General features: G+C 49.1%; 1 protein-coding gene across 1 annotated transcript in view; it reads right to left on the bottom strand.

The window, feature by feature from the left end:
• The window catches only part of CREB3L2 (cAMP responsive element binding protein 3 like 2), a 132,949-nt gene that overhangs the window by 25,013 nt on the left and 95,619 nt on the right, over positions 1–12,317 (bottom strand). The window contains exons 3-7 of the mRNA XM_003134635.4: positions 12,141–12,316; positions 9,986–10,073; positions 4,361–4,545; positions 1,707–1,853; positions 509–567 (exon numbers count right to left, since the gene is read on the bottom strand). Coding sequence (XP_003134683.1) covers positions 509–567; positions 1,707–1,853; positions 4,361–4,545; positions 9,986–10,073; positions 12,141–12,316 — 655 coding nt within the window. The remainder of the gene's footprint in view (positions 1–508; positions 568–1,706; positions 1,854–4,360; positions 4,546–9,985; positions 10,074–12,140; position 12,317) is intronic.

Raw genomic sequence — 12,317 nt, 5'->3', positions numbered from 1 at the left:
GCGTTTTTGAGAAAAGTCACTCGCCTGTAGCAGGAATCAGAGCAGACAGAAGGTTAAGAACGCCAACCTGCCTTGCTCCAAGCCCTGCGGCTTTCCCCAGGGTGCGGGGGAGCGTGGCAACGGGAATTGATTAATTAGCACCGCTCCTCTCCGCCGCCGCAGCGGTGCCTCTCCTCGGAGGAGTCCAGGAATGTGCGTGAAGGTTCCTCTGTGTGCTGATCTGAAAGGAAGCCTTCAAGGACTTAAGGACCCTTGTTAGAAACCTCGCAGTAGGAAGTACTTACCTCTGCTAAGATAGAGGGTACTTTGTCTTTCCTGCCAGACTTAAGAGCTTTTCCCTCTAAAACCACTAGGTGGCAGGCAAAGCATAGCCGATAAAGGCAGCGGCCCCTTGGCCAAAGGCAGCCGGAGGACTTGAACCCCCTTCTCGGGGAAGGTAGGAGCCCTGTACTCACATTTCTCTACGTGAACTGCCCAATACACACAACCAGTTTGGAAGGAGGCTTACTTTTTCTCCAAGCTGTCCATGTATTCTTTCTTCTTTCTCCTACTTTCCTGGGCAGAAATCTGCAATGTATGGAGGAGAAAAAGGGATTATGGTCCAGCTGCATCAATAAACCAGGAAAGGAACGACAGGAGGCCAGGATCACAGACATCGCCTCTTCCCTCTAATCACCTCTTCTGTCCTCCTTGGTTTCAACCTGCCGATATTCTCATCTACTTTCCAACAAATGAGGCCCCAGGGAGGACCGCGGTCCAAGAGTCAGACCAGAACACAGGGGTCACGAACCATCTGTATGATCCCAGATACATGATTTCAACTCCGTGGATCTCGTTGGCTCAATGACAACTCCCAGCTGGGGTTAGTCATATAAAACTTCCCTGGTGGTTCTGCACAGGGGCGGAGAATTATAAAAAGCTCTTTGCCTTTTCCCTCCTGCTCTGCCCACGCCCTAGCCATGCCCCCGGGCCTCTCCATCCCTCACACTGCAGGGGCCCTAGGTGGAGGAGACTGCTGGACCCAGGTATAAAACAGGGGGCTGCAGAATTTTTTTTTTTTCCTTTTTGGGGCTGCGCCTGCAGCATATGGAAGTTCCCAGGCTAGGAGTCGAACTGGAGCTGTAGCTGCTGGCCTATGCCACAGCCACAGCTATGTAAGATCCAAGCCATGTCTGTGACCTACACCACAGCTCGTGGCAGCGCTGGCTCCCCGACCCACTGAAAGAGGACAGGGATTGAACCCGCATCCTTATGGATCCTAGTTGGGTTCGTGACCACGGAGCCATGACGGGAACTCCCTAGAATTTTTTTTTTTTAATCAAAAATCCCTATCAGGAAAATAAATTGAGCAAACATCCATAATACATTTATATTTATTGATTGATAAGTTATAGACATGCCTACTAGAGTACTGTGTATATCATAAAACAGAAATTTTAAAGGCTGGGGTTATAAGAAATGTCAATGGGAAGGCTCACATTTTCTTTCTGCCCCTGAAAGGGTAAAGCTTCAGCACCATGGAGTGTGCGCACCCCATCTGGGGGCCCCTGACTGGAGGATGGATGGGGGCTGGGGGACGACAGGGCAAAGCTTGGTCCCCACTGTGGGATGGGCCAGTGTGGGCCACCAGGAAGGGGTGGGGGCAGGCGGGCTCAGTTCTGCCCACAGCCTCTGCTCACAGAAGTGGCTGGATTTGAAGGACTCACCTTATTCTTGATTTTCCTCCGGATTTTCTTGAGGGCCTTCTCCTCGGACTTCGTCAGGGGCAGCTTGGTGGGGATGGGATAGCCCTCGGCGATCAGGGTCCTCTTCTCCTCCTCCGTCAGGACCAGGGGACCCGACCCCTGCAGCTTCTGCGCAGGCCAAGGAGGGGAAACGGGTCAAAGAGGCACAGCCGGGCGCACCAGAGAAACACCTCCCGAGGGCCGAGGAGGGCCTGTTATGCTACCTAGCCAGCGGCTAAGGGAAAAGGCTGCTTATCTGCTTGGGGGAGAAATGGGCACTTTGAAGTGGAAGCCAAAATGGAGAAGACACTCATGCGCGTGTCAGAACCCAAGGATTACACCCGAAGGCACAGGTCAAGAAACCTCTACCCGTGAGTTCCCAGAAAGAACCCTGCTGGCTAAAACATCAACATTAAAGGACAGAATTCATGTCCCGCATCCCCAGAGATTTCCCTGGAACGAGGAAGGGTCCCCTGGAGCTCTATCTCTGAAGGAGAGTTTTGTGGTTCTCCTGAAAATGCGCTTTGCAAGACACTCTTTACACACCAGCAGTCGCTTCTTGGCCTCCACTTACAGCCAAGGAGCCAGGGCTCCCAGGGACACACCTGTAGGCACGTCCCACAGAAGCGCCCGGTCAGCATAGCCCCAGACTGTCCACCGTCAGGGGAGATGAGAATGGTGGCTCCTCTCATTTCACCCACATTAGAACACGTTTATGGGTAATCCAGTGCAGTACCCATGCCTATCACCTCCCTGTTAAACGCCCGGAGGGATCAAAGCAAACCCCGTCTCTGAAGTAGCTAATGATCAAGACCAGACGGAGTGGATGCACACGAAGAAATGAGAGCCGTCCAAGGCTAGACTGTCACAGTCACTCAAGGTGCATTAAAACTCTGGAGAAGGAGAACACGGAGATGAGTCTGTGTGATAAGGGAAGGCTCAGGGTAGCAGCTAAGACTTGACCTGGGCCTCCAGATGAAAGGGGTGATGGACACAGAGAGAGGAGGGCATTCCAACACAGGGCAGCGTGGCCACCAGTAAGAGGTCGTTCTGCCTAATGGGGGGGAGTTCTTGAAGGAGCGGCAGGCTGGGCACACGCAGAGGGTGTTGGTATGATACCCAGCAGAGGTATTAGAGCGTGAGGCCAACACGTAACAGGGAAACACAACACGGTGTGGAGCCAGGGTGTGTTATAGGGAGGATTTCTCCATGGCCACGGGGACTGGATGGATTACGGTAGGATCCACAGGTCTCTGGGATGGACAGGATTTCAGTGATCAAAGGCGTGCGGGATTAGAGGCCAGAAGGCAAATGGAGTGGAAAGAGTTAATGGCCTGGTCCTCAGTAAGAGCAACACAAAATCTCGGCCACAGATCTAGACTCTCCAGAGTTTCTGAGACAGACTGACCTCAAATTTTCAAGATTATGTTCATCGATACATGGTTCTAAGGATTTTTAAATATCTCATTTCGTTCATATTTGCTCCACATGATAGTGTATATTCAGTAAGGTTGGCCATAAGTTTTAAATCTTCATAGAAGTCAATCGATTATTCAGAATAATAAGGAGTTAATTATCTATCCCTGTTTTTTATTTGGAAAAATTATATATGTGAGGGATGATGACTCATGATTTCTACCCTGAGTCACTGGGTTAAGAGTTGTACCAAGGGAGTTCCCCTTGTGACTCAGTGGGTTAAGAACCCCGACATTGTCTCTGTGAGGATGCGGGTTTGATCCCTGGCCTTGATCAGTGGGTTAAAGATTGGGCATTGCCGCAAGCTCCGGCATAGGCTGCAGACGCAGCTCAGCTCGGATCTGGTGTAGCTGCGGCTCTGGCGGAGGCCAGCAGCTACGGCTCCAATTCAGCCGCTAGCCTGGGAACCTCCATATGCCATGGGTGCGGCCGTAAATAGGAAAAAGAAGAAAGAGTTGTACCGCAGACAAAAAAGGTTAAACTATATTTCTGAGGTTTAGACACTAAAGCGTTTAATCTCAGAGAGATTTTTAAGTTCATCAAAGATTGCTTATTGAAAAGATGTTATTTCTGGGAGTTCTCATCATGGGTCAGTGGGAACAAATCTGACTAGCATCCACGAGGACGCAGGTTAGATCCTTGGCCTCGATCAGTGGGTTAAGGATCCGGTGTTGCCGTGAGCTGTGGTGTAGGTTGCATATGCAGATCGGATCCAACTGGACCCCTAGCCTGGGAACCTCCATGTGCCAAGAGTGCAGCCCTCAAAAGACCAAAAATAAATAAATAATAAAATTTTTAAAAATAAAAAATAAAAGTTATTTCCTATCAGAAGTCATAAAGACCACTTAAACTGATGACAAATATTTGCAATACACTTTTGAGAAGTCTAACGACACATTTTTTATTCCCCATGTTTGAAGCTATATAAAATCAGCTCATGACAAAAACCAGATGTGGGAAGGAAGAAAGCGTGTTAGCATGTTGAGATCACAGGCAGTTCTTAGAAAATCTTCAAGACTGTCATCCTGCTGCTTTAGCAGTGGGACCTAAAATTTCCTGCAGGAATAAAGGCCAAGTGCCCCGAATGGCACCCAGGCTGGGTGAAGCTCGGGGAGACAGAACTGGGGGGATCGGGGTGCAGGAATGCAGGGAACACTCACATGAGGCGCCGTGAGGAGCGGGGAGCTGGCCAGCGCCGAGGGGGCCCGCGCTGGGGCCCTGGCGGGGCTGTGGGTCTGCGGCAGGCCGAAGGGGTGCAGGCGCGGGCTGGGGCTCAGGCTGCCCTCGGAGTCGCTGCTGTGGCTGCTGGGAGGGGTGGGCGGTAAGTGCAGGTGGTCCACGGAGGCTGAGGGAGAGAGCGGATTGCATCCATCAGGGAGCCACCAAGCAGGACTTGGGGGCAGTTCAAGCAACCATTAAATATCCATTCAGCTAAACTCAGGGCAGTGGAACAAAAGAAGGAGGAGTCTCTGCTTGGATATGGAAAGGCCTCCGAGATGTGTGGTTAAGGGAGGAGGATAGAGCCTGGTGCACAGCAGCACACGAGGTAACCCTCCTTGAGTTCCATTGTGGCTCAGTGGTCGCAAACCCAACCAGTGTCCGTGAGGACGCAGGTTCAATCCCTGGCCTCGCTCAGTGGGTTAGGGATCCAGCATTGCTGTGAGCTGTGGTGTAGGCCACGAGTTGCAGCTCTGATTGGACCCATAGCCTGGGAACCTCCATATGCCCTAAAAAGACAAAACGAACAAACAAAATGTAACCCTCCTTTTGTACGGAAAAAAAAAAAAAGGAGAGAAAGCGAACACAGACTCCTACCTGCTCATATCTACATAAAGAACCTCTGGAAACTATATGAGAAGCTAATAAGATTATGAAGTAATGGGAGCAGGGGAAATGAGAGTAGATGGGGCTGGCATTGCTGTCCCTCGATTCATTTCACAGAGTTGCCATAGTTTGACTTGTAAATCATGTTAACGTATTGGGATCTATCTTTTTCAAAAAATAGCAAAAGCTGGGAGCCCAGGAGTGTTTGAGCAAAGCTCATTTGTTTCAGGAGGAATGTGCATGGGAGGGCCCACAGGCAGATGCCAGGCATTCTTGACTCAGATGACACCCAGTTCCTCAGCAGATAGATAGGTAGGCACTGGAAGATAAATGGGGGGGGGGGGGGATTTCCTCCCGCAAAGTCCCTCAGCATCTAAGCATTCTTCCTTGGGGAGGGACACACACACTCTGCCGGCGCCTTCCAGCCTTGGTCGGTGCCAATTGTGCATCTCCAGGGACGGGCTCCTGAAGGGGAATCACTCAAGTTCAACCTGACCGGCGAGCTTTGAGGCCTCCCTCTTTTTCTGACCTGCCGACCTCCGCATTGGGCTGAAATGCTCTGAGAGCCGGCCGCTGTTACTGAGCCAAGGGACATGACCTCGGGTAAGCCTTTCACGCCACACCCCTCCTGAGCCCCCCCCAGGACAACAGAGCCCTTGGTGCAGCGGCCCTGAGCTGGCGAGGCGCCCAGGGGCCTCACACACACCTGGACTTGCTTGGCCAGAGAACGGCTCGGGGCTGTGGAAAGGCCTCAGTCTCCCGCCTGATGTCCCACGGATGGAAAGGGCTTTCGGAGACACAGCTACTCACCTAAGGAGAAGGACTCCCAGAGCTGCCTTTGGAGGTGACCAGCTGCAACCAGGCAGCTCTGTCGCCCCTAAAACTCCTGAGTGTCCTAGGAACCACGAGATGCCTCGCTGCCCCCCTCGCCCCCGCCCCCATTCACGTCACACATTCTCTCAATCTCTCTCTCTCTCTCTCTCTCTCTCTAACCCTTCTCTCTTCTCCTCCTAACACACTACTTTTCACTAGATGCGTCCCTTTTTCTCAGCCAAAGAGCTCCCCGGGTTTTTAGAGTCTGCGGGCACTCTTAAAGCAAAGGAATATTCTAAAACAATCCTACATACCTCTACTGCCAAGTCCTCTGCCAATAGCTCCAGGCAGCTAAGGAGCGTATGCGTGTGCCTTAAATGTGTGCTCGCCTAGAAAGGAGGAGCCCTGAGAGTGTCACCAAGGCTTTCCCAGTGCCGTGACGACCTGCGACACTCGTGGTGTCGGACGCAGTAAGCAAGGAGGCCATCAGACTGGGGTGGCTCTAGCCCCCTGGTGGCCTATGTAGGCGACCCAAAATCTAAGCCTGTAAATGCTTCAAGGTTACCAGACTGAAGCCTAAGGACAATCAGTCACAAACAGCCCACTCAGCTTTAGGTTAGAGCCAATCAGTAATTTCCTTACTTTGCTTCCTTCTTTTCTATATAAAAGTCTCCCCCTAGCTCCTGTAGGTGAAACCTTCTAACCACTTCCGGTTCGGTGCTGCAGAACCTAATAAATTTTTGCTCAAAGATGTGCTTAAAATGTTTAATTTTTTAGAGTTTCTCTTCTAACAATGTTTATCTTTTTATTTATTTATTTTTAAATTTTTTTTTTTTTGGCTTTTTGTAGGGCCGCACCTATGGCCTATGGAGGTTCCCAGGCTAGGCGTCTACAGCCACCAGCCTACACCACAGCCACAGCAATGCAGGATTCGAGCCACATCTGCGACCTACACCACAGCTCACAGCAATGGTAGATCCTTAACCCACTGAGCAAGGCCAGGGATCGAACCCGCAACCTCATGGTTCCTAGTCTTATTTGTTTCCACTGCGCCACGACGGAACTCCTATCTTTTTAACCATGGCCAACAAACAAGCAAACCAAAATCAAAACCAAACCCAGGAGCTGAGGAACCTAATACGGGCTCCGGTTGTCTGGGATGCGGAGCTGTCGGATTCTGGAGAACCAGCCCAGAGGACTAGAGTTTATTCGTCCCTTTCACTGGGCACAGTCCAAATTATTCTAATACTGTTCCTCCTATGTGAGCAGACGGTGCTCCACAAAACACGGAAAAGGCACGGCAGGAAAAGTGAAGCAAACTCAAATCTCCTCTTACTTAACTATTAAGAGCACACTGCCCTGGAGTTCCCCTGTGGTGCAGAGGCTAACGAACCCGACTAGGAACCATGAGGTTGCGGGTTCGATCCCTGGCCTTGCTCAGTGGGTTAAGGATCCTCTGTCGCTGTGGCTGTGGTACAGGCCAGTGGCTACAGCTCCGATTAGACCCCTAGTCTGGGAACCTCCATATGCCGTGGGAGGGGCCCTAGAAAAGACAAAAATAAAAAAGAGCATAGTGCCCTGGCCACAGGTGCCTCGGTATCAGATTTCTAAACATCACTTGAAATGTTGCTCTTGGGTTACTTACTGGCAGGACTGGGGACAACCAGCTACTCTGCCTGAAAGCCCCACTGCCTTCAAGGGCAGTGAGTTTCTTCTTCACTGTGTATCTGGAATAAGGAAGCAGGACAGCCCCACACTTTACTCAGGAAACTTGCCTCTTCCAGGGACCCCAGATTCGGAAGCACTATGGGACTGACTGCTACTGTTATGAAACGTTCTGCAGCGTACTGCAACTCAGATTAAAAGAGCCAGCTGCATGTGACAGTCGTAACTGGTGTCACAAAGATGGAAGGAATCACTTTGCAGCAGTGACATAAAGTTGAAGGCGCTAAAATGTATATCACTCAGTGACAACAAATACTGTTTTAATATGACTTTTAGTCAGTATTACTAATTTTACAAAATGGAATCCTTTCTTGGAGTTCCTGCTATGGCACAGCAGGGTAAGGATCTGGTGTTGCTGCAGCTGTGGTGCAGGTTGTAACTGTGGCCGGGATTCAATCCCTGGACCTGGGAACTTCCATATGCAGCAGGGGCAGCCAAAAATGGAAAAAAAAAAAAAAAAAAGGAATCCTTCCTTTATTGATGCTAAAGGTAAATGCTAACCCTGATTCGACAGTCACGGATCAGGGAGTTCTCATCATGGCTCAGTGGTTAATGAATCTGACTAGTAACCATGAGGTTTTGGGTTCAATCCCTGGCCTCGCTCAGTGGGTTAAGGATCTGGTGTTGCCATGAGCTGTGGTGTAGGTCAAAGACACGGCTTAGATTCTGTGTTGCTGTGGCTGTGGTGTAGACCGGCAGCTAATGTTCTGATTTGACCCCTAGCCTGGGAATCTCCATATGCTGTGGGTCTGGCCCTAAAAAGACAAAAGACAAAACAAAACAAAACAAAAAAACCTGTCATGGATCAAATCCTGAGTACATTCCTGGTGGAATAAAGGTTGACTTTGTTTCTGTGAGAACTGCTGGTATGTAAGTCCGCACGTGACATCTACACCCTGGCACGGATCCCTTTTCCATGACAAGCACGTGTAACTCATTTCTTAGTTGTTGACCACACTGGTCAGCTGTCCTTGTCCCCAGAGTATCAGTAAAAAGGGGACGGGTGGCCTGCCTGCAGGGCCAGAATCAAGAGCAGGATCATGCAAAGGCTCTCAATGTAAAAGGCGGAGAGAACTTTCCAGACTCCATGGGATGTGGGGTCTGGGGGCTGCATTCAGGATTCCTAACTATGGGCTTCATGTGGAGACAAGAAAGTGACACAAAAGAAAAAGGGACAGTGGGACAACTTGAAGTGTGACATGACTGAAATCTAAATGGATGGCAAGAAGCCCAATAGGATGCAGGAAGAGGGAGGCTCCTTGCAACTACTGTCATCTAAAATCAATATTTAAAAACCCAGACAGATAAACCATGAATGCATGTCACAAGGGGCTTGATAGAGGTTTAAATAGGCAAGGTGCCCTTGTGGATGTTTGCCTATTTGCCCTGCTGATCATGCCTCCAGGGCAGTGAGCTGGGTTTTACTGGCAGGGTGGCTTGAGACCAGCAGTTCCCCCGTTTCCTTGTCAGTACCCAAGTCACAGCAGTCTATAAACATCAAAAAGTCCCCCTGCCTAGGAGTAAACATTAGTTAAAGATTTAGCTGGAAGGAGCTCCTGTTGTGGTGCAATGGAAATGACTCTGACCAGTATCCATGAGAACTTCGGTTCGATTTCTGGCCTCACTCAGTGGGTTAAGGATCCGGTGTTGCCGTGAGCTGTGGTGTAGGTTGCAGACGCAGCTCTGATCTCATGTTGCTATGGCTGTGGTGTAGGCTGGCAGCTGCAGCTCTGATTCGACCTCTAGCCTGGGAACTTCCATATGCCACGGGTGCAGCCCTAAAAAAGAAAAAAAAAAAAAAAGAGGATTTAGCTGGAAATGAAACACAAACGAATATGGGAAAATAAGGAGTTCCCGTCATGGCACAGTGGAAATGACTCTGACTAGGAACCATGAGGTTGCGGGTTCGGTCCCTGCCCTTGCTCAGTGGGTTAAGGATCTGGCGTTGCCGTGAGCTGTGATGTAGGCTGGCAGCAACAGCTCCGATTAGACCCCCTAGCCTGGGAACCTCCCTATGCCATGGGTGCAGCCCTAAAAAGACAAAAGACCAAAAAAAAATTAAAAAATAAAAAAACAAATATGGGAAAATAAAATTTAGCTTTCATTGTGTGTTTAGAATTAAGAACAGAGCTATTTCCATAGGGAGCTATATCCAGTCTCTTGGGATAGACCATGATGGAAGATAATATAAGAAAGGGAATATATATATATATATATATATATTTACTTGACCGTACTTTACTATACAGTAGAAATTGGCACAACACTGTAAATCAACTATACTTTAAACAAAAAGAACAGAGCTTTTTCATAAAGCAAGCCCCGCTTTTGGTACAAATCAACCCCAGTGCTGACTCCCACATTCCCCATCTTTTTAGACGCTGCACGCACATATGTTAACTCAAAGGAGAAAGTAGACAGACCTTCTTTAGGAGAGAAGTTTAAGAACTGATCCACTTCATGAGGCTCCAGCTTAATCTTAGGAATAATCGTCTGGCATGAGGAATCAACCTAAAGGAAGAATTTCAAACAATTTTTAAGAACCAATAAGAAACCTGAAGAAACACCCGGGGAGCTATTTGCTATCTGGGTCTATCTCCCAGGGCAGCCCTGCTTCTCCTGGGGTGGGGGTGGAGGTGGGGGGCCAGGCGGAACACAGGCTGCTCTGGGACAGAGAGGTTTTTTTGTCACTGCCTCATCACCAAATCTGGCATTCCAGGTGATGGAACTCTCAGAATTCTAAAATCAAGAATCCAGGGCCCAGGAGTGCTCTTGTGGTACAGCAGGTTAAGGATCCAACATTGTTGCTGCTGAGGCTCTGGTTACAGTTGTGGCGTGAGTTCCATCCCAGGCCTGGGAACTTCCACATGCCCAGGGCAGCGTCAAAAAAAAAAAAAAAAAAAAAAAAAAAATCCCAAGCAAAAAACCAAGCTAATCAAAAAGAACCCAGGGCTCATTCATCAGTGCTCTTTCTATTGCTTGGATGGTAATGTAAAGGCATTGCATCACAAAAGAGTTTGGTACAGGCTTAAAGGGTCACAGGCCTCCATCAGGGTGTCCTGGGGTAAGAATGGTGTGAAACCCGCTCCATTCATCCTCTCCAGGCTCCCTGACAATTGACAGCACCTAACCGGGAAACACTGGGTACAGGAAGAAGGAACAATTACCTGGCTCATGCATGGCTGGCGAAGAAGGCTGTGACCCTGACCTTTCTTAGAGATGTGCTTAAAAACAAACTGAACTTGGGGAGTTCCCAGGGTGGCTCAGCTGTAATGAACCCGGCCTAGTATCCCCAAGGATTCAGGTTTGATCCCTGGCCTTGCTCAGTGGGTTAAGGATCCGGCGTTGCTGTGGGCTGTGGTGTAGGCTGGCAACTGCAGTGTGGATTCCATCCCTAGTCTGGGAACTTCCTACGCCATAGGTGCGGCCCTAAAAAGACAAAAACAGACAAACAAACAAAAAACACGAACTGAACTAAAATCTCATGGAGCAAAAAGACTACTGTATGTTCCAGAAGCCCAGCCCAATAAACAGACTCAGGTGGCTGTAGACAAAGGCAGCACAGAGGTGCCCTGCCCACAGCCCTGCATCTCCTACAGCAATGGGACGGAAAGTACAGAAGGAGTGAGTAGGCAGCAGAGCTTCTCCAACGCTGCTCTGTGACTTTTCCTGAACAGGTGACTGCTACACCTTGCTCGGAACAGATCTGACTTAAAGGAGTCCCTCTTTATAGAGTGGCCTTGAACTTAAAGTTAGGACTGGATTCCAATATCTGAAAGAAGACGGACAAGTCTCACACTGACCCACCCTCAGACACTGGAAATACCCAGAGAGAAGGTGGAGTAAAACTGAATCCTACTGGCTGCTGGCACAGAACCGAGCATGGAAGAAATTTCCGATTTCTTACATTTTCCTCGGGTAGTGCAATCAGAATTGGTAGGTGAGGGATCTCTGAATGAAGCCAAGGCCACTCCACACTGCACTAGGAAAGTAAAGTATTACACAGCCACTAGTGTTCCCTAGACACAGCACAGGAAGCCGTAAACTGCATCGTTACCATAACCACGCCCTTTCCACTGTCTTAAAATCAATCCCAGGGAGAACTGGGTTTTGTCGGGGGTTGTGTGTGTGGTTTATTTTTCAGCCACACCCACAGCATATGGATGAGTATCCCAAGCCAGGGATCAAATCCAAGCCACAGCTGCAACCTATGCCACAGCTGGGGTGATGCCAGATCCTTAACCCAGTGCATTGCAGCAGGAACTCCCAAGAACTGTTTTTTTAACATGGGTGTCTATGCCTTTTTTAAAAGTTTTGTAATAGCAATCATAGAAAAAATGAAATCATTCTTGCTACCAATTCTTCTGGACAGGGCCTTTAAAGGAAGTGTTATAATCAGTGCTCCCACTGATTAATATATCCTTGAGATATATCCATATATTTATACACACGTATGTAGTTATATATCCTTAAACATATGTAACCACCAGCTCTAGAAAAAGTTAAATGCCTTCTACTGGAGAATGAGGATTTCTGTCTTCTGATCCCATCTGTTTACATGGAAAGAAATTGTTTTACCCCAGTGTTCATCTCCAGAGGGGGTTCCTCCTTTTCCAAAGGGGTAGAGACAGCTGTGATGGTCAGCGTGACAGACGGAACAAGTCCTGAGGGTGGCTCGTCTGTGATCGGCTCTGTCTTGATGGTTGTGGATGGAAAGTCTGCAGACAGGTACCATTTCTCACTCTCTACTTCATC

This window comes from Sus scrofa, chromosome 18, assembly GCF_000003025.6.
Source record: "Sus scrofa isolate TJ Tabasco breed Duroc chromosome 18, Sscrofa11.1, whole genome shotgun sequence".
NCBI lineage: Eukaryota > Metazoa > Chordata > Mammalia > Artiodactyla > Suidae > Sus > Sus scrofa.
Note: the sequence above shows the minus strand (reverse complement) of the source record. Positions and strands in the feature narration are given on the sequence as shown.